This window comes from Lepidochelys kempii, chromosome 2 (genome assembly GCF_965140265.1).
Source record: "Lepidochelys kempii isolate rLepKem1 chromosome 2, rLepKem1.hap2, whole genome shotgun sequence".
NCBI lineage: Eukaryota > Metazoa > Chordata > Testudines > Cheloniidae > Lepidochelys > Lepidochelys kempii.
In genome coordinates, this window is record NC_133257.1 from 1,545,439 (window position 1) to 1,567,623 (window position 22,185).

The following is a 22,185-nucleotide window of genomic DNA, read 5'->3' on the forward strand; positions in this document are numbered from 1 at the left end:
GCAGAAAAAACAAACTCGGGACGACATGTTTACCAAGCTCACGCAGTCCTCCCGCACTGATAGGGCCCAGCTGAACGCGTGGAGGCAAACAATTGCGGAGTCGCATAAACCATTACATGAACACGAAGAGAGGAGGGACATGCGCGATGAGAGCAGGCAGGATGCTATGGTCAAGCTCATGGAGGAGCAAACTGACATGCTCCGCTGTATGGTGGATCTAATGCAGGAAAGGCAACAAGACCACAGACTGCCGCTGCAGCCCCTGTATAACTGCCCTCCCTCCTCCCCAGGTTCCATAGCCTCCTCACCCAGACGCCCAAGAATATGGGCGGGGAGGCTACAGGGACTCACACAGTCAACCCCAGAGGATTGCACAAGCAGCAGAAAACTGGCATATCTGAAATTTTGATTTGGTTTCTGGACTTGTCCTTCCCTCCTCCTCCACTGCGCCAGCACGCTTGCAAACGTCCAAACGCACATTCTACCACCATTCTGCACTTGCTCAGCCTATAGTTGAACAGCTCCTGACTACTGACCAGGCTGCTTCATGAGCCATGGCATTAAGGGGTGGGCTGGGTCCTCGAGGATCACTATAGGCATTTCAACATCCCCAACGGTTATTTTCTGGTCTGGGAAGTAAGTCCCTTCCTGCAGCTGTTCAAACAGACCAGAGTTCCTGAAGATGCGAGCGTCATGCACCTTTCCCAGCCATCCCACGCTGATGTCGGTGAAACGTCCCTTGTGATCCACCAGTGCTTGCAGCACCGTGCAAAAGTACCCCTTGCGGTTTATGTACTGGCCGTCCTGGTGTTCCGGGGCCAAGATAGGGATACGCGTTCCGTCTATGGCCCCGCCACAGTTAGGGAACCCCAGGGCATTAAAGCCATCCACAATGGTCTGCACATTTCCCAAAGTCACTACCCTTGATAGCAGCTGGTCAATGATTGCGCTGGCTACTTGCAGCACAGCAGCCCCCACAGTAGATTTGCCCACTCCAAACTGATTCCCGACTGACAGGTAGCTGTCTGGCGTTGCAAGCTTCCACAGGGCTATGGCCACTCGCTTCTCAGCTGTGAGGGCTGCTCTCATTTTGGTGTCTCTGTGCTTCAGGGCAGGGGACAGCAAGTCACAAAGTTCCATGAAAGTGGCCCTACGTATATGAAAGTTTCGCAGCCTCTGGGAATCATCCCATACCCGCAACACTATGCGGTCCCACCAGTCTGTGCTTGTTTCCCGGGCCCAGAATCGGCATTCCACGGCATGAACCTGGCCCAACGCCACCATGATCTCCCAATCGCCACATGCCGTGCTTCTAGGAACGGCTGTGTCCATGTCCTCATCACTATCGTAATCGCGCTGTCGTCGCTTCCTCGCCCGGTTTCGCAGGTACTGCACATACGGCTGGATAACGCGCGAGGTATTTACAACGGTCACAACTGCAGCGGGGATCTGAGCGGGCTCCATGCTTGCCGCACTATGGCGCCTGCCCGGGTAATCCTGGAAAAAGGGCGCGAAACGTAGGAGAGCAGAGTGGCAGCAGAAGAGGTGCTGTTCGGTTCACGATAGCTGAAAAAGGTGGGAAATGGCTGTCTTCTGTAGCTTTCACGGAGGTGGGAGCCCAGGACGGACAACATGGAGAAGCTCGGTAGTGCGGCAAGAGTGGGAGAGCACAGTTGGCAGCGGAAGCGGTCAATGAGGAAGAGAAAGAGCAGATACTTATAGAGACTCCACAGAAAGACGAGAGTAAATGCGAGGTGGATTCATATTACCAGGAGAGAAGCGGTGCACCGTACTGCACCGTCTGCTGAAAGCCATACGGCGTCTGCAAGCCAAAAAGGCGCAAAACGATTGTCTGCCATAGCTTTCACGGCGGGAGGAGCAACTGACGGCACACACCCAGAAACACCCGCGAGAATGTTTTTGCCCCATCATGCCCTGGGAGCTTAACCCAGAATTCCAATGGGCGGCTGGGACTGCAGGAACTATGGGATAGCTACCCACAGTGCACCGCTCTGACATCTGATGCTAGCCTCGGAACTGTGGACGCACTCTGCCAAATTCACGCCCTTTAGTGGGGACACACAAGACCGAATGTATAAAATCGCTTCCGAAAATTCAAATAGAATAATTTTTAAATAATTTCATACTGTAGACATACCCTTAGCCTCTCTCTGCCTCTGTAACATGGGCTAATAGCGCTGCCCTGCCCCATAGGAGTGTGTGGGGAGAAACACATTAAGGGTTCTGAGGCCCTTGGGTACCTTGGTGACAAGAGCCTTAAAAAATCAAAATAAAGTGGGTGCTGAGTGGTGCTGGATCTAAGCGTTTCTGAGGATTAGCACTTGAACAAGAAGGGACATGATAAAATAACGAATGGGATATAGACAGGAGAGGGGCAGCTCTGGTTCTCCCCATCTCATAACAGAAGACAGCCGGGAGGGAATATGTAAAGGTGGCTAATTCCAAACTGATGAAAGGAAAGCTGTGTTCCCACATGCGATTAGCCTGTGGAACTCACTGCCACATGAAGCTGTTGAGGTCAAGAACTTAGCGTGATTCTGAAAAGGATTGGACACTTATAGGGATAGAGAGAATAGCCTGAGTGAAAGGAGTTGGTGCTAAGAAGGGTGAGGCCTCTCAGGGCTTCAGCCCTTCACTTGTGATTAGGGTCAGAAGGAGGCCGGCATGAGGAAGAATATCTTGGATTTCTTCCCCTGAGGCAACTGGGGCTGGTCTCTGTCAGAGACAGGAAACTGGGCTGACCCAGTCTGGCCATTCCTATGTCCGCTTCAGGGGGCTGCTGGGGCCACCCGGGAGGCCAAAAGGGCAGTTTTCCCTTGGCCCCACATTTTAGGGCCTCCCAACCGAGTGGTGTTGTGACCCTTGTGGCCAGGCTACACCTGAGTGGCGCTGCGATCTCACGTGCTGGGTCCCCGCCCCATGGTAATTATTTTGGCCTCAGTTTCAGATTGTTCCCTGGGCCCCCAGAAACCTCAGTGTGGCCGTGGGGCTAGCACGCTGCATCTCACCCCCAGCAGCTCCCTGCTGCTCCAGAATGGCTCTCGCAGCCCAGGGGCAGAAGGGGGAAGCCTGTTGATCTGCCCTTGGGTATGTAACCCCTGGGATCTGTACTGGCTGCCTGCGGGTGTCCGGCTTGGTTTTGGCTGCCAGAGCCCCTCCCCAGGCGGGGCACTGCCTGGCTGACATCTTGCCTCCCCTGTGCCCTCCGTTCCTCCCCACCTGCTGTTCTGATGCCAGTGCTGCAGGCGTGCACAGCGCTGTACAGTGACGGGAGAGCCGGAAGGGGAGGGGCGGTGGGCTCAGCACAGCGCGGGCTGGGCAGGGACGAGAGCTGTGTGCACCCTGCAGCTGGACACCCCTCCAGAGGGGCGGCTGGGAGGTGCTCGGCCAGCGCTAACTGGGCCATGCTCCAGGCGCTGGGACATCCAGAGGAGCAAGGTCAGGCAGGCAGGAAGGAAACGCTGGGAGCAGTCGGCAGGGATGGAGCATAAGGAGTGGGAGGGGGCAGGGCTGCCAGTAGGAGCTGTGCTGTGCAGGACCCAGGGGGAGCAGCGTGGACTTGCTGCAAGAGGAGAAGAGACGGGGGGAGAAGGATCCTGGCACACCACAGGGCCAGTTTGGGGCAGGGTCGGTCAGAGCCATCCCTTGGCTGAGCTCCCACTGGAAGGGGCAGGAGCCTGGGCACTGCCTGCCAGCCCTGGGATGCACAAGGGCAGCAGGGAACGGTCCTGCATCACCCAGAAGATGGGCTGCATGGGCCCTAGCAGCTATGACCGTCTCTGCCCCCAATCCCTGTTCCGTGTCCTTGCCAGCTCTGGCTTAGGGAGCTGCTCACTGCCAAGGGGAAGGCTCAGCCTGGCCAGGGGAAGCAGTAGATAGACAGAGGGATGTTCATGCGGACAGACAGACAGAGAGCTCGGGGGTGGGGTGGGGGATGGATGGACAGGTAGATAGGGGCTGTGTATGGATGGACAGACAGAATGGGAAGAGGAGATGGACAGACAGGAGGGGGGAATGGACAGACAGAAGGGGTGTAGAGGGATGGACAGACAGAACGGGTGGGGGGAATGGACAGGCAGATGGATGAACTGTGAAATTATTGCTTTCCTTCTTGCTTCCCGCTGCTCCTGGTGAGCGTGGGTGGCCTGTCTTGGCACCGTGGCACATGGCGCCGTGCCTGGGCCGGCTGGGTTCTCGGAGGGTCACTTGCAATCACTGACCGACCTGATCTCTTTTCCAGACTGGTTGGGAGGCCCCATGGGAAGAGCTCCCTGGACACTGCAGCAGGACACAGGGGGATCCGGCAGGTGACGCTTTCATGTAGGTAAAAAGAAAAGGAGTACTTGTGGCACCTTAGAGACTAACCAATTTATTTGAGCATAAGCTTTCGTGAGCTACAGCTCACTTCATCGGATGCATTCAGTGGAAAATACAGTGAGGAGATTTATATACACACAGAACATGAAACAATGGGTGTTACCATACACACTGTAACGAGAGTGATCAGGTAAGGTGAGCTCGGGGGGGGGGGGGGGGGGGGAACTTTTGTAGTGATAATCAAGGTGGGCCATTTCCAGCAGTTGACAAGAACATGTCAGGAACAGTGCGGGGGCGGGGGGGGGAATAAACATGGGGAAATAGTTGTACTTTATGTAATGACCCATCCACTCCCAGTCTCTATTCAAGCCTAAGTTAATTGTATCCAGTTTACAAATTAACTCCAATTCAGCAGTCTCTCGTTGGAGTCAGTTTCTGAAGTTTTTTTGTTGAAGAATTGCCACTTTTAAGTCTGTAATCGAGTGACCAGAGAGATTGAAATGTTCTCCGACTGGTTTTTGAATGTTATAATTCTTGACGACTGATCTGTCCATTTATTCTTTTACGTAGAGACTGTCCAGTTTGGCCAATGTACATGGCAGAGGGGCATTGCTGGCACATGATGGCATATATCACATTGGTAGATGTGCAGGTGAATGAGCCTCTGATAGTGTGGCTGATGTTATTAGGCCCTATGATGCTGTCCCCTGAATAGATATGTGGACACAGTTGGCAACGGGCTTTGTGGCAAGGATAAGTTCCTGGGTTAGTGGTTCTGTTGTGTGGTGTATGGCTGCTGGTGAGTATTTGCTTCAGGCTGGGGGGCTGTCTGTAGGCAAGGACTGGCCTGTCTGCCAAGATCTGTGAGAGTGATGGGTCGTCCTTCAGGATAGGTTGTAGATCCTTGATGATGCGTTGGAGAGGTTTTAGTTGGGGGCTGAAGGCGACGGCTAGTGGCGTTCTGTTATTTTCTTTGTTGGGCCTGTTCTGTAGTAGGTGACTTCTGGGTACTCTTCTGGCTCTGTCAACCTGTTTCTTCACTTCAGCAGGTGGGTATTGTAGTTGTAAGAATGTTTGTTAGAGATCTTGTAGGTGTTTGTCTCCATCTGAGGGGTTGGAGCAAATGCGGTTTGTATCGTAGAGCTTGGCTGTAGACAATGGATCGTGTGGTGTGGTCTGGGTGATGTTACGAATTATATCTGATAGGACATGCACACAACTGCTATGAATTACACCTGGTAGGACATGCACACAAATGCTACGAATTATACCTAATAGGTCACACACAGTTCTAATCTAGGCTTAGGCATATAAACAAAGTCCACAACTGCAAAGTTCCCAAAAAAACCCAAGTTTATTATGCTCGAGCGTGGTGCCCCCCTGCTAGCCAGGAGAGGACCCCGAATACAGATTATACAAAGGTTATATACCTCTTAGCAAAGCATGTTGCCCTCGTGCATCGGAAACCTTAGCCAATAAACAAACCCTTTTCTTATCTACCACCTATCCCTGCTTGGTACATTCCTCATGCGAAACTAGTATGTTTAATTACACAGCATGGTCCTAAAGCGATGCATCAGTAACTTTTATTATCAGGATGGGAGGCCTCACATCAAAGGCCAGGAGATAGGGAGTTACGGACAGACAAAGAACAGATACCGGGAGTCAAGGCAGGCTGGAGACAAGGAGGAGGATTTTCACAGGAATGCAGTATCTAAGGAACACTCCTCCTGGTGCATGATGTGCTTGCTTTTAGACAATGGTGGGCCCCAAACCAAAATGGAGTCACATGTGCTAACTTTTCCTTAACAGTGAAAGCTGGAGGCATGTAGGTAGGAATAGCGGTCAGCAGGTTTCCGGTATAGGGTGATGTTTATGTTAACATTGTTTATTAGCACTGTAGTGTCCAGGAAGGGGATCTCTTGTGTGGACTGGTCCAGGCTGAGGTTGATGTTGGGATGGAAATTGTTGAAATCATGGTGGAATTCCTCAAGGGCTTCTTTTCCATGGGTCCAGATGATGAAGATGTCATCAATATAGCGCAAGTAGAGTAGGGGTATTAGGGGACGAGAGCTGAGGAACCGTTGTTCTAAGTCAGCCATAAAAATGTTGGCATACTGTGGGGCCATGCGGGTACCCATAGCAGTGCCGCTGATTTGAAGGTATACATTGTCCCCAAATGTGAAATAGTTATGGGTGAGGACAAAGTCACAAAGTTCAGCCACCAGGTTTGCCGTGACATTGTCGGAGATAGTGTTCCTGATGGCTTGTAGTCCATCTTTGTGTGGAATGTTGGTGTAGAGAGCTTCTACATCCATAGTGGCCAGGATGGTGTTATCAGGAAGATCACCGATGGATTGAAGTTTCCTCAGGAAGTCAGTGGTGTCTCGAAGGTAGCTGGGAGTGCTGGTAGCGTAGGGCCTGAGGAGGGAGTCTACATAGCCAGACAATCCTGCTGTCAGGGTGCCAACGCCTGAAATGATGGGGCGCCCAGGATTTCCAGGTTTATGGATCTTGGGTAGCAGATAGAATACCCCAGGTCGGGATCCCAGGGGTGTGTCTGTGCGGATTTGTTCTTCTGCTTTTTCAGGGAGTTTCTTGAGCAGATGGTGTAGTTTCTTTTGGTAACTCTCAGTGGGATCAGAGGGTAATGGCTTGTAGAAAGTGGTGTTGGAGAGCTGCCGAGCAGCCTCTTGTTCATATTCCGACCTATTCATGATGACAACAGCACCTCCTTTGTCAGCCGAATTGGTTAGTCTCTAAGGTGCCACAAGTACTCCTTTTCTTTTTGCGAATACAGACTAACACGGCTGCTACTCTGAAAGATGTCAGAGTTGTTTCTGAGGCTGTGGATGGCATTGTGTTCCGCATGGCTGAGGTTATGGGGCAAGTGATGCTGCTTTTCCACAATTTCAGCCCGTGCACGTCGGCAGAAGCACTCTGTGTAGAAGTTCAGTCTGTTGTTTCGACCTTCAGGAGGCGTCCATCTAGAATCCTTCTTTTTGTAGGGAGGAAGCTTTCTGTGGATTAGAATGTTGTTCAGAGGTGTGTTGGAAATATTCCTTGAGTCAGAGGTGTCGAAAATAGGGATTCTAGGTCACCAGAGAACCGTATCATGTTCGTGGGGGTGGAGGGGCAGAAGGAGAGGCCCCGAGATAGGACAGATTCTTCTGCTGGGCTAAGAGTATAGTTGGATAGATTGACAATATTGCTGGGTGGGTTAAGGGAACCATTGCTGTGGCCTCTTGTGGCATGTAGAAGTTTAGATAGTTTAGTGTCTTTTTTTTTTTGTAGAGAAGCAAAGTGTGCGTTGTAAATGGCTTGTCTAGTTTTAGTAAAGTCCAGCCACGAGGAAGTTTGTGTGGAAGGTTGGTTTTTTATGAGAGTATCCAGTTTTGAGAGCTCATTCTTAATGTTTCCCTGTTTGCTGTAGAGGATGTTGATCAGGTGATTCCGCAGTTTCTTTGAGAGCGTGTGGCACAAGCTGTCAGCACAGTCTGTGTGGTATGTAGATTGTAATGGATTTTTTACCTTCAATCCTTTTGGTACGATGTCCATCTGTTTGTATTTGGAAAGGAAGATGATGTCTGTCTGTATCTGTATGAGTTTTTTCAAGACTACAAAAAGAAGGATTCTAGGTGGACTCCTCCTGAAGGTCAAAACAACAGACTGGACTTCTACATGGAGTGCTTCCACCGACGTGCACAGGCTGAAATTGTGGAAAAGCAGCATCACTTGCCCCATAACCTCAGCCGTGCAGAACACAATGCCATCCGCAGCCTCAGAAACAACTCTGACATCATAATCAAAAAGGCTGACAAAGAAGGTGCTGTTGTCATCATGAATAGGTCGGAATATGAACAAGAGGCTGCTCGGCAGCTCTCCAACACCACTTTCTACAAGCCATTACCCTCTGATCCCACTGAGAGTTACCAAAAGAAACTACCGCATTTGCTCAAGAAACTCCCCGAAAAAGCACAAGATCAAATCCGCACAGACACACCCCTGGATCCCCGACCTGGGGTATTCTATCATCTCCCCATCATCTCAGGCATTGGCATCCTGACAGCAGGATTGTCTGGCTATGTAGACTCCCTCCTCAGGCCCTATGCTACCAGCACTCCCAGCTATCTTAGAGACACCACTGACTTCCTGAGGAAACTACAGTCCATCGGTGATCTTCCTGATAACACCATCCTGGCCACTATGGATGTAGAAGCCCTCTACACCAACATTCCACACAAAGATGGACTACAAGCCGTCAGGAATGGTATCCCCGATAATGTCACGGCAAACCTGGTGGCTGAACTTTGTGACTTTGTCCTCACCCATAACTATTTCACATTTGGGGACAATGTATACCTTCAAATCAGCGGCACTGCTATGGGTTCCCGCAGGGCCCCACAGTATGCCAACATTTTTATGGCTGATTTAGAACAACGCTTCCTCAGCTCTCGTCCCCTAACGCCCCTACTCTACTTGTGCTATATTGATGACATTTTCATCATCTGGACCCATGGAAAAGAAGCCCTTGAGGAATTCCACCATGATTTCAACAATTTCCATCCCACCATCAACCTCAGCCTGGACCAGTCCACACAAGAGATCCACTTCCTGGACACTATGGTGCTAATAAACGATGGTCACATAAACACCACCCTATACTGGAAACCTACCGACCGCTATTCCTACCTACATGCCTCCAGCTTTCATCCAGACCACACCACATGATCCATTGTCTACAGCCAAGCTCTACGATACAATCGCATTTGCTCCACCCCCTCAGACAGAGACAAACACCTACAAGATCTCTATCAAGCTTTCTTACAACTACGATACCCACCTGCTGAAGTGAAGAAACAAACTGACAGACCCAGAAGAGTACCCAGAAATCACCTACCACAGGACAGGCCCAACAAAGAAAATAACAGAACGCCACTAGCCGTCACCTTCAGCCCCCAACTAAAACCTCTCCAACGCATCATCAAGGATCTACAACCTACCCTGAAGGACGACCCAACACTCTCACAGATCTTGGGAGACAGGCCAGTCCTTGCCTACAGACAGCCCCGCAACCTGAAGCAAATACTCACCAGCAGCCACACACCACACAGCAGAACCACTAACCCAGGAACTTATCCTTGCAACAAAGCCCGTTGCCAACTGTGCCCACATATCTATTCAGGGGACTCCATCACAGGGCCTAATCACATCAGCCACACTATCAGAGGCTCGTTCAGCTGCACATCCACCAATGTGATCTATGCCATCATGTGCCAGCAATGCCCCTCTGCCATGTACATTGGTCAAACTGGACAGTCTCTACGTAAAAGAATAAATGGACCCAAATCAGACATCAAGAATTATAACATTCAAAAACCAGTGGGAGAACACTTCAATCTCTCTGGTCACTGGATTACAGACTTAAAAGTGGGAATTCTTCAACAAAAAAACTTCAGAAACAGACTCCAACGAGAGAGACTGCTGAATTAATTTGTAAACTGGGTACAATTAACTTAGGCTTGAATAGAGACTGGGAGTGGATGGGTCATTACACAAAGTAAAACTATTTACCCTTGTTTATGCCCCCCTTATTCCCTCCCCCCCCCCCCACCGTTCCTCCAGTATTCTTGTTAACTGCTGGAAATGGCCCACCTTGATTATCACTACAAAAGGTTCCCTCCCCCACTTCTGCTGGTAATAGCTCACCTTACCTGATCACTCTCCTTACAGTGTGTACGGTAACACCCATTGTTTCATGTTCTCTGTGTATATAAATCTCCTCACTGTATTTTCCACTGAATGCATCCGATGAAGTGAGCTGTAGCTCATGAAAGCTCATGCTCAAATAAATTGGTGAGTCTCTAAGGTGCCACAAGTCCTCCTTTTCTTTTTGCGAATACAGACTAACACGGCTGCTACTCTGAAACCTTTCATGTAGGTGATGCTTTCAGCAGAGGGGAAAATGAAAGTGGCCCCCCAGGAGATTTCTCTCTTCTCCAGGTGCATGGATCCCGACTGGCACCGCTCGGGCAGGAAGCGCTGCGGGGAGGTCTCTGCGTTGGGGAGCCCTAGGTACAGATGTGCAGGGTCTGGGAGACACACTGCTGACTAAATCGCACTGGGTATCCCTGTGAAGCCAAGCCCCTGATCCCTGCTCAGAGCTTCCAGTACCAGCTGCCGGTGCCAGCCAAAGGCTGTGGCATGGTCGGTTCCAGGCTAGAGCGGGAGCAGGGCTGGCATTCCAGACACGCTTTCCTGAGCAGGCAAAACTGTTCAGCACAACCCCTCTTCCTGGGGCGTCAGACAGCGTCACCCACCAGACAGCCCTCACCTCCCCCCATGAGGCGGGGGAGCATGTCCGGCTCTGCACTGGGACAGACCCGAGACCAGCCAGAGAGCCCACAGTGCCTGCATTCCTGGCACCCCAGAGAGCGCCCTGGGCTGTAGGCTCATCTCTCGCTCTGGATTTAGCCAGAAAGTCTGTCCTGACCGAAGAACCGTCCCAGGGCCAGCTCTGTCTAAAGCCACCTGCTCCCACCCCACTGACGAACTGGCGTTTTCTGGTGGGAAACCGTTTTGTGGAACAGTCCTCGCCCGGCTCTGCACAAGACCTGGAGACGTCCCTCCTCATCCTGACTGAGAGCTGAGACCCAGCCCAGAGTGTCACCGCTCAGCCGCGTGGGTGCTCCCGGGCCATGCGGGTGCCAACATTCAGGAGATCCCGTTTCCCACAGCTGTGGTCAGACAACTAGACCACGCCTGCCTCGGTGGGCTCTGAGAGAAAGGGGGGAGGATGTGCTGGGGGCTGAACAGGGGACTGGGAGAGCTCAGCTGCAGCCCTGTCTCTGCCGCTGACTCGCCATGTGACCCTCGGCAAGTCACCATCCCGCCCTGTGCCTCAGTTTCCCCTCTGTCGAATGGGGAACATGTCACTGCTGGCCCTTCTCTGGCATGATGGGAGCCCTCCAGTACCTTCAGATTCCAGAGGGGTTTCCAGGCCTGCCCCATCCTTCTCACTGGAGGCTCTGGCTCTCCGTAGGGCTGTGCTAGCTTCTCCCTGTGAAACAGACAGTGCGGGGAGGAGGGGGGCAGAGGCAGCTCCTGCCCCAGGGGCTCAGAGGTGGAGCAGAGGAAGGTGCTTGCTAGGGCGGCTCAGATGTGATTTCCTCTGGTGGCGGAGGCTCCCCTCTGCCAGTTTCCTTCCTGCCCTGCTGCTAGCCCACGATGCTGCAAAGCGTCAGTCAGGCTGCACGGAGGCCAAATCGGGCCCTGCCGCCAGCAAAGGGGGACATGCCCCCCCCCACTCCCTGCCCCTTCCTTCCACCTGCCTCCTCCCCCCGGCGCTCCCACAGCCAGCCCAGAACCCTGGGCCAAGGAGGCGAGGGTGTGACTGCCTGCAGGGCAGCTGGGGGATGAGTGGGGACACCCAGAGCCCAGGAAATGGGGGGCACCCAGAGGCCCTGGCAGGGGGAGGTTGCAGGGAGTCCCTGGAATGGAGGGGCTGGGGAGGGGGTGCGCAGGGAGTTTATGGGAGACTCTGGGCCGCAAGGAGCCCCCGGGGGTGTGATGGGCTGGGCCTGGAGAAGGAAGGAAGTGGGCGGTCCCCCCACGGCACAGAAACCTTCATCGCAAATTACCGCACAGGCCACCCCCAAGGGCCAGGGCGTGACCCCAGCCAGTGGGCCGTCCCCTCCCCACTCTGACACCCTCACCGCCCCAGAGCGCTGCAGCCCCTCCGCTCCCCTGCCCCCCCGTCCCAGCCCCCTCCCCCCAGTGCTGACAGCCGGGGTGTCTGCGGCTGGGGAGGGGCTCGTTCGGCCGCGGGAGGCAGGGCCCCCCCATCCGGGGGCAAGCAGAGGCCAGGTACAGCTGGGTGGTTTCACTTTCCCCATTAACTTCCCTCGGGGCTTTCCAGTGACCTTCGCTGCCCCGGGCATTGCCCGGGTCTGTACAGGGAAGCCGGGGAGGGGGCTGCTGGGGAGAGGGGCTGGAGGGGACTGCGGGGGGCAGGAGCTGGGGCGGGGGGCTGCCCGGCCCCGCTCCTCTCCCGGGGGGAGAACCGGCCAGGGGCGGTGGCTGTGGGAGGTGTGTGGGGCAGAGGCGGGACCCGTCCCGGCTCCGCGCTGCACACGGACCAGCCCGGCTGCTGAGGGACATTCCCCAGCCCCTGACTTCAATCCCCCCCCGCCCCCCAGGGCTAACGGGCCGGGGGAACCGGGCGCCCGCACGCCCGGCTCAGCCCGGACCAGCCGCCCGGCGATCGTGCCAGGCTTTAAACACCTTCCAGGTCGCAGCCCGGTCTGCGGTCCCAGCATCGCCACACAGCCCCCCACCGCCCCGGCCCCGCAGGGACCCCCAGGCAGGGGCCCGGCTGACTGGCTGAGAGCCAGGGGCTCGGCACGGCGCTCCTGGGCGCTAATCCGGGCTCTGCGCAGGCTCGCTGTGTGGCTGAGTCCACCCCCACCCCTGCCTCAGTTTCCCCATCTGGGCAATGACGCGCCCCGCTCCGGGGAGCGAGGAGGGTTAGGGAGCGCACAGAAGGAAAAGCTCAGAGCCCTGGGACTGCCCCTGCCGAGGTCCGGGCTGCGCCCCCCGCCCAGTCCTGCCCCCCGGGCGGCGCCCGGCACAACGAGTGTGCGACTGCGGGGTAAGAGACAGCCCTGGCCAGGGGCTTGTTGCCGGGAGGGGGCACGGAGAGGCTCCTGCGCGGTGCTGGGGGGCCCGGGCGGGGTCATGCTGTGCCGGGGAGGGGGGGCACGGACGGGACCTCCTGGGTCCCCCAGGCTGCGGCTCCTTTAAGCGCTCGGGGCGGGGGCTCCGGCCAGGTAGGGCTGCTTTCGCTTTCAGCCCGGCTCGCTCCCCAGCCGCTCTCGGGCCGGTGGGCTCCGGGGCGGGGCCGGCAGCTGCCTGGGGGGGTTTCTCGGACCGGCCAGGTGGCAGGTGGCTGCTTCTGACGGCGGCCAATGGGGAGGCGCCAGGTCAGTGCCCAGGGCATCTGTACTGGGAGGGGGGCAAGGACACCCCAAGGTCACACGGCGCTGGAACCCAGGCGTCCCGGCCCCCCTGTAACCACTAGATCCCACTCCCCTCCCAGGACCAGGGAGAGAACCCAGAAGTCCTGGATCCCAGCCCCCCGCTCTAACCACTAGATCCCACTCCCCTCCCAGGGCTGGAGAGAGAACCCAGGAGTCCTGGATCCCAGCCCCCCCGCTCTAACCACTAGATCCCACTCCCCTCCCAGGGCTGGAGAGAGAACCCAGGAGTCCTGGCTCCCAGCCCCCTGCTCTAACCACTTGTCATGGAGTGTGGGAGAGTTCAGGCCCTGCACCCCTCTTCCTGGGATTCACCGAGACTCTCAGCCAGCCAGTAAAACGGAAGGTTTATTGGACAGTAGGAACACAGTCTAACACAGAGCTTGTGGGTACAACCAGGACCCCTCAGTCAAGTCCTTCTGCAGGAGCAGGGAGCTTAGACCCCAGCCTTGGGGTTTCCTGCTTTCCACACCCAGCACAAAACTGAAACCAAACACACACACACCCAGCAGGCTCTCTCCTGCAGCTTTTGTCCAGTTTCCCGGGCAGAGGTGTTACCTCCCCCTCCCGGCTCAGGTTACAGGCTCTCAGGTCTCGCATCCCCAGTGAAACTCCCCTGCCACATTCCCAGGTCAACACTCCCCTCTTCCTGCTGCGTCACACCACTGGACCCCACTCCCCTCCCAGGGCTGGAGAGAGAACCCAGGAGTCCTGGCTCCCAGTCTCCTGCTCTAACCACTGAACCTCATCCCCTCCCAAGGCTGGAGAGAGAGCCCAGGAGTCCTGACTCCCAGCCCCCTGCTCTAACCACTGGACCCCACTCTCCTCCCAGGGCTGGAGAAAGAACCCAGGAGTCCTGGCTCCCTGCTGCCTGCATGATGCCTACAACTCGGTGGCCCCCTGAAATGACAATGTGGAGGGGCAACCACTGAGTTACACTGACAGGGACAGGTTAGCAGGGCCCCCGTGTTGCCGGGGAGAGGAGGGCGAGCGGGGGCTGGATCAGGGGCAGGTGGCTCAGGAAGCAGGGTGAGCAGGTGAGGGTGATGGAGTGGGGCCAAGGGTAGGCAAGGAGAGGGGCGGGGGCCAAGTTGGATTGAGGGTGGGGCAGGGAAGGACTCAGGAAGCCAGGCTGGCAGGAGAGCCCAGGCAGGGGCATGGGACCGGGCATGGGGGAGGGAGACGCAAACTGCCCCTGAGGCCAGACGGGCTGGTGCACTGGGGTAATGCTGACAGACCCCGGTTGTCGGCGGGCTGGATCGAATCTGGGGCCTCGGGAGCTTAGTGCATGAGCCTCTACAGAATGAGCTAAAAGCTGACCGTAGATGAGCAGACTCATTTTATCGCTCAGTGTGAGCTTGTGAAATGTGAAATTGCAGAACTACTAACTGTCATCTGTAACCTGCCCTTAAAATCCGCTTCTGCACCAAATGACTGGAGATAGCTACGGTGACACCAATGTTTAAAAAGGGCCCCAGAGGTGACCCTGGCAACTACAGGCCGGTGAGCCTGACTTCAGCACTAGGCAAATTGGTTGAAACTATCATAAAGAACAAAACTGTCAGACACATAGTTGAACATAATTTGTTGGGAAATAGTCAACATGGTTTTAGTAAAGGGAAATCCTGCCTCCCCAATCTACTAGAATTCTTTGAGGGAGTCAACAAGCATGTGGACAAAGGCGATCCAGTGGATATAGTGTACTTAGATTTTCAGGTCTCAGAGTAGCAGCCGTGTTAGTCTATATCCACAAAAAGAACAGGAGGACTTGTGGCACCTTAGAGACTAACCAATTTATTTGAGCATGAGCTTTCGTGGGCTACAGCTCACTTCATCGGATGCATACTGTGGAAAATACAGTGAGGAGATTTATATACACAGAGAACATGAAACAATGGGTGTTACCGTACACACTGTAACGAGAGTGATCAGGTAAGGTGAGCTATTACCAGCAGGGGGCAGGGGGGAACAAAAAAAACCTTTTGTAGTGATAATCAAGGTGGGCCATTTCCAGCAGTTGACAAGAAGATGTCAGGAACAGTGCGGGGGCGGGGGGGGAATAAACATGGGGAAATAGTTTTACTTTGTGTAATGACCCATCCACTCCCAGTCTCTATTCAAGCCTAAATTAATTGTATCCAGTTTACAAATTAATTCCAATTCAACAGTCTCTCGTTGGAGTCTGTTTGTGAAGTTTTTTTGTTGAAGAATTCCCACTTTTAGGTCTGTAATCGAGTGACCAGAGAGATTGAAGTGTTCTCCGACTGGTTTTTGAATGTTATAATTCTTGACGTCTGATTTGGGTCCATTTATTCTTTTACGTAGAGACTGTCCAGTTTGGCCAATGTACATGGCAGAGGGGCATTGCTGGCACATGATGGCATATATCACATTGGTAGATGTGCAGGTGAACGAGCCTCTGATAGTGTGGCTGATGTGATTAGGCCCTGTGATGGTGTCCCCTGAATAGATATGTGGACACAGTTGGCAACGGGCTTTGTTGCAGGGATTGGTTCCTGGGTTGGTGTTTTTGTTGTGTGGTTGCTGGTGAGTATTTGCTTCAGGTTGGGGGCTGTCTGTAAGCGAGGACTGGCCCATGTCCCAAATTCTGTGAGAGTGATGGATCGTCCTTCAGGATAGGTTGTAGATCCTTGATGATGCGTTGGAGAGGTTTTAGTTGGGGGCTGAAGGTGACGGCTAGTGGCGTTCTGTTATTTTCTTTGTTGGGCCTGTCCTGTAGTAGGTGACTTCTGGGTACTCTTCTGGCTCTGTCAATCTGTTTCTTCACTTCAGCAGGTGGGTATTGTAGTTGTAAGAATGCTTGATAGAGATCTTGTAGGCGTTCGTCTCTTTCTGAAGGGTTGGAGCAAATGCAGTTGTATCGTAGAGCTTGGCTGTAGAGAAAGGATCGTGTGGTGAGGTCTGGATGAAAGCTGGAGGCATGTAGGTAAGTATAGCGGTCAGTAGGTTTCTGGTATAGGGAAAGCCTTTGACAAGGTCCCTCACCAAAGGCTCCTAAGCAAAGTAAACTGTCATGGGATAAGAGGGAAGGTCCTCTCATGGATTGGTAACTGGTTAAAAAAGTATGAAACAAAGGGTTGGAATAAATGTCCGTTTTGAGAATTGAGAGAGGTAAATAGTGGTGTCCCCCAAGGGGCTGTACTGGGCCCAGTCCTATTTAACATATTCATAAATGATCTGGGAAAAGGGGTAAACAGTGAGGTGGCAAAATTTGAAGATGATACAAAACTACTCAAGATAGTTAAGTCCCAGGCAGACTGCGAAGAGCTACAAAAGGATCTCACAAAACTGGGTGACTGGGCAACAAAATGGCAGATGAAATTCAGTGTTGATAAATGCAAAGTAATGCACATTGGAAAATATATAATCCTAACTATACCTATACAATGATGGGGTCTAAATTAGCTGTTACCACTCAAGAAAGATCTCGGAGTCATTGTGGAGAGTTCTCTGAAAACATCCGCTCAATGGGCAGCTGCAGCCAAAAAAGTGAATAGAATGTTGGGAATCGTTGGGAAAGGGATCGAGAATAAGACAGAAAATATCATGTTGCCTCTATATAAATCCATGGTACGCCCACACCTTGAATACTGTGTGCAGATGGAGTCGCCCCTTCTCAAAAAAGATATATTGGAATTGGAAAAGGGACAGAGAAGGGCAACAAAAATGATGAGAGGTATAGAACGGTTTCCGTCTGAGGCGAGATTAATAAGATTGGGACTTTTTAGCTTGGAAAAGAGGCGACTAAGGGGGAATATGATCAAGGTCTATAAAATCAAGAGTGGTGTAGAGAAAGTGAATAAGGAAGTGTTATTTACTCCTTTTCATAATACAAGAACAAGGAGCCACCAAATGAAATTAACAGGCAGCAGCTTTAAAACAAACACAAGAAAGTATTTTTTCCACGCAACGCACTGTTAACCTGTGGAACTCCTTGCCAGAGGGTGTTGTGAAGGCCAGTACTATAATGGGGTTCAATAGGGAGCTAGATAGATTCATGGAGGATAGGTCCATCAAAGGCTATTAGCCAGGATGGGCAGGGATGGTATCCCTAGCCTCTGCTTGCCAGAAGCTGGGAATGGGTGACAGGGGATGGATTACTTGGTGATTCCCTTTTCTGTTCATTCCCCCTGGGGCCCCTGGCACTGGCCACTGTTGGCAGACAGGAGACTGGGCTGGATGGACCTTTGCTCTGACCCAGCCTGGCCGTTCCTATGTTCTCTCTCTAAGGGGTCTCTGTCCCCACTAGTGGGGACAGAGCACCACACCCAGGAGGTCTGTGGGCGACACCAGGGAGCCTAGCACACACAGCATGTAATGTTCCTCTGTGCCTGGGTCCTGGTCCGCTCCGAATCCCCACCAGTCCCTCCCTGCAGCTTGTCCACAGGCTCTGTCCAGGGAGGGGGTCGTCCCAAGCCCCGTCTGCAGGCTCCGTCCAGGGGTGGGGGTGTCTTGGGCCCCATTTCCAGGCTCTGTCCTGGCGGGACCGAGGCCCTGCGCTGCCGGACTCTGCTCCTGGGGGAGCTGCTGCAAACCCCCATTCAGAGGAGGCAGCTCTGGCCGGCTGGTCGGTGAACCCACCAGGGGGTGTCTGGGGTCATCAGCCCACCCAGCCTGGCAAGGCCTGCCCCAGGTAACCAGCAGGGTCAGATGCCAATGTCCAAACCACTCACCCAGGGGCGTGGGGCTGACCCCCCGTACACCGCCTGTCCCCGGTGATGCCTGGCACCCGCCAGGCAGTGCTGACTTCAGCCCGTTCTCTCCCTTCAGCACCTCCCGGGACGCGAAGCCGGCCGGGATCAGCCGCTCCTCCCGCCCTGCAGGACCCCCGGGCCGGGCATTGGGACCCCCGGGGCGTGGCGAGGTGTGACCGGAGCCCCCGGGAAGCCCCCGGGTGGAGCAGTAACGCCCGGGCTCCCCGGCCCCTGGTGCCGTGCAGCATGGTCCTGCGGGAGTCTCCGTTCGCGAACCGGTTCCTGAGCGGCCTGTACAGCCTGGGACAGTACCTGCTCTTCCCCAGCTACTGGGCCGCTGACTGCCTCCTCGACCTCAGAGAGACCACGGCGGAGCAGCAGCAGAACCAGTGCCGGCCCTGCCCCCTGCGGGCACTGGTCACCGGCCCCTTGCTGCTGCTGCTCCTTCTCCTCTCCATGCCAGTCGCCCTCCTGGGCCTGCTGCTGTGGCTGCCGCTGCAGGCTGCCCGCAGGCCCTTCGCCTACAAACACACCGCGCCCTCGCGCCACCCAGAGCCGTGGGAGCTGCCGGGCACGGGCAAGGCCTTCAGCTTCGTCAGCGCCAACGTGTGCCTCCTGCCCGACGGCCTGGCCAAGTTCAGCAACCTGGGACAGATGAAGCAGCGCGTGGCCCGCATCGGCCAGCGCCTCACGCAGGGGGAGGCCAGTGCCAGCCCCAGGAGCAGCCAGTTCCTGCTGCCCACCAAGTACGGGACCACCATGTCCAGCCCACGGCGGTCGGGGAGCAGTGCCCGCTGCCCTGACGCCAGCGTGGCGGTCGAGATCCCGGACGGGCAGGGAGGGGCTGGGCCTGGGGAGATCTCGGTGCCCTTCCCGCCGGACGTGGACTTCCTTTGCCTGCAGGAGGTGTTCGACCAGCGAGCGGGCGCCCGACTCTGCCAGCTGCTGAGCCCCTTCTACGAGCACATCGTGTACGACGTGGGCACCTGCGGGCTGCCTGGGTGTTGTACTCTCAAGGTCTTCAACAGCGGGCTCTTCCTGGCCAGCCGCTACCCCGTGCTGGCCGCCCAGTACCACTGCTACCCCAACGGCACTGGCGAGGACGCGCTGTCCGCCAAGGGGCTGCTCTCCGTGCAGGTGAGGAGCTGCCCCAGCTGCGGGGAGCCCAGGGCCCTCTACCCTCCTGGGCCTGGCGTGGCCTCTCCCCGGCCAGCCTGACGGGGTCGCTGCAGGGCGGCGTGGGGCATTCCCTCCCTGCCCTGCTCAGGGCAATGCTGCATCCGCGTACGAGCCACTGCTCCCTGCAGGGGCGCTGGGCCTGCGTGGGCAGAGGTGGGCCTGGGTGGCAGAGCGGGTTACAGCAGGGGACTGGAAGTCAGGACTCCTGGGGTCTCCTCCCGGGTCTACCCTGGACTCCCCAAGTGACCCTGGGCCCTCTCCCTTTTCCCCGTGTGTCCCGGCCTCCCAGCTGTGGGGAGGCCCTGAGTCTGAGCCCCCTGCGTGCAGGGGATTGGTTACCCTGGGGCCCCCTGCACCCCACGGGCAGAGGAGGGACGATGCCCCACACCATCAGCCTAGCCCCATCTTGACGGGTTAACAGCTCCGGGAGCCCTGGCCGGGGAGTGGGTGTCTGCAGCCCAGGCAGGGACAGGGCCTGAGGGGAACAGGCGCTTCGGGGACAGCCCTGCCGGGAGAGCAGTGAGAGCCCTTGGCAGTGGGGCTGGGAGCCAGCAGGTTGGCTGCAGGGGGCTCAGCCTCTGACAACAGGCCACTCGCTGTTGTCCGACCCCGCTGCTGCCCCAGCCACTTGCTGCCCCTTAGCCAGGCCTGGAAACGCCTGCCCCAGCAGTGACCCCAGCATGGGGTGGAAACTGCTCTGTCTGTCCAGGGCTTTGCCTCCTCCCAGCGCTGGGAAGTCACCCAGGGTGTGTCGCCCGGCCCTGCAGCAGCCTCCCGGCGGGGCAGAGTGGGGCTGGCAGGGCTCGTGCGAGTGCTCACAACCAGCCGTGTGGACATGGCTGGGGCTGGAGCTCGGGCTCTGACACCGGGGGCGAGCCGGCCCTGCGCTGGGGGCTCACCGCTGCAGGCTGTCTAGATGTACCCCTGGGAGCCGGGCTGCCACCCCACAACCTGCTGGGACCCCAGCCAGACAATAAGGGCTGAATCCAGGGCACCCATGGGGTGACGGACACGTGGGCCCATGAACCACGTGGGGGTCATCTCCTCCCAGCTCCCAGCCATGCCCTGCACTGACGGCTGAAACTGACCCTCCTTCCCCACGGCTCTGACCGTCGCCCTGGCCAAACGCCTGCACCCCCACCCCTCCCCACGATGGGGCCGGTGCTGTGTGGGGCCCCGGCCCCGGCAGTGGCCTTCCAGCTTGTAACTGGCAACGTTTCCATGTGCACCTGCTAGGTGCAGCTGGGGGAAGCCCAAGGGCAGAGGATAGTGGGCTACCTGAACTGCACCCACCTGCACGCTCCAGCCGGTGAGTGTTGGGAGGGGGCACTCTTGCCCACCGGGGCTGGGGAGGGAGAACAGCTCGTCCAGATGCCCCCCTTCCCCGTTCTACTCCTGGGAGCAGCCCAGCCGCTGACCCTGCCACGGCTCCTGGAGCGGGCTTGGTGCTGGGGCTGCATTGGCACCTGGGCCCCGGCTCCCTCTGCTTGCCTCCCCAGCCCCGCCCCGCAGGGCCCCGCGAGCGAGGAGGGGACACCTGTCCCCTGGACTGGGCTGAGGTCCAGTGCCGACCCTCCAGCCAAGGGCCAAGTCTCCTCTGCCCCACAGTCTGCAGTGGCAGGGCAGGGGACCCCGTGTGGGTGGGGGGCACTTGCTTCCGGCCCTGGGGCTCCTGGCTCTGTGGCTGTGCGATCCCTGGCGGGGAGCCCCGCAGGGATTGGATGTGGGGTGCAGCCGGTAACAGAGTAGGGTTGCCAGGTGTCTGGGTTTTAACTGGAAAGTCCAGTCTAAAAGGGAACCTGGTGGTGCCGGTCAGCAGTGCTGCCCGGACACTAAAAGTCCAGTTACCAGGGGGCGGGAAGAGCACCTGGGGCCTGGAGGAGCCCTGAGCACTCAGCAATGGCTCCGGAGGGTCCGCTGTCCTGCCCCGAGCGCAGCTCTCCCTCCCCTCCCCCCACTGCCCCACTCAGCCCCCACCCCCGGAGCACGGCTCTCCCTCCCCTCCCCCGCCCTGCCCCACTCAGCCCCCACCCCCGGAGCGCGGCTCCCCCTCCCTTCCCCCCACTGCCCCACTCAGCCCCCACCCCCGGAGCACTGCTCTCCCTCCCCTCCTCTCCCCTCCCCTGCCCCACTCCCCCCGTCACAGAGGTTGGAGGAGTCAGGGCCCTGCACCCCCACTTCCTGCAATTCCCCGTGACTCTCAGCCAGCCAGTTGAGCAGAAGGTTTATTAGACGACAGGAACACAGTCCAAACAGAGCTTGTAGGTACAAACAGGACCCCTCAGTCAGGTCCCTCTGGGGGGCAGAGCTTAGACCCCAGCCCTGGGACTCCCTCTGTTTCCCTAGACTGATCCAAACTGAAACCCCCTCCAGCCGTCTCAGCCAGCCACCCCACAGCTCCTCCTCCAGCCTTTGTCCAATTTCCCGGGCAGAAGGTGTCACCTGGCCCCACCCCCCTCCTGGCTCAGGTATCATCCCTCAAGTGAAGTCACCCCCTGCTACCCCATCCCCATTGCAGACAGTCCCAGTAAAACTCCCCTGTGACATCCCCAGGTCAACACTCCCCCATCCCTGCTGCGTCACATCTCTCCCCCTTTCGAGACTGAACTGAGCGGGGTCACGCTGACCAGTGACCTGGGGAAGTTCGGGGCCCCCTCTCCGGGACAGCGCATCCGCTATCAGGTTGGCACTTCCCTTCACGTGGACCACGTCCACGTCGTAATCCTGCAGGAGCAGGCTCCATCTCAGGAGCTTGGCGTTGGCTCCTTTCATCTGGTGCAGCCAGGTCAGGGGAGAGTGGTCGGTGTAGACGGTGAAGTGTCGCCCGAAGAGATAGGGCTCTAGTTTCTTGAGGGCCCACACCATGGCCAGGCACTCCTTCTCGATGGCCGCGTAGTGTTGCTCCCGGGGTAGCAGCT

At 56.4% G+C, this 22,185-nt stretch overlaps 1 protein-coding gene across 5 annotated transcripts in view; it reads left to right on the top strand.

The window, feature by feature from the left end:
• The window catches only part of LOC140906236 (sphingomyelin phosphodiesterase 5-like), a 40,525-nt gene that overhangs the window by 7,851 nt on the left and 10,489 nt on the right, over positions 1 to 22,185 (top strand). For 2 of the 5 annotated variants that reach the window (XM_073329803.1, XM_073329804.1), the window contains exons 2-3: positions 18,165 to 19,225; positions 20,504 to 20,576. In XM_073329803.1, coding sequence (XP_073185904.1) covers positions 18,165 to 19,225; positions 20,504 to 20,576 — 1,134 coding nt within the window. Of the gene's footprint in view, positions 1 to 12,088; positions 12,205 to 13,177; positions 13,320 to 18,164; positions 19,226 to 20,503; positions 20,577 to 22,185 lie in introns of those variants that run through there. The other 3 variants (XM_073329808.1, XM_073329807.1, XM_073329806.1) reach the window with 3 other exon arrangements.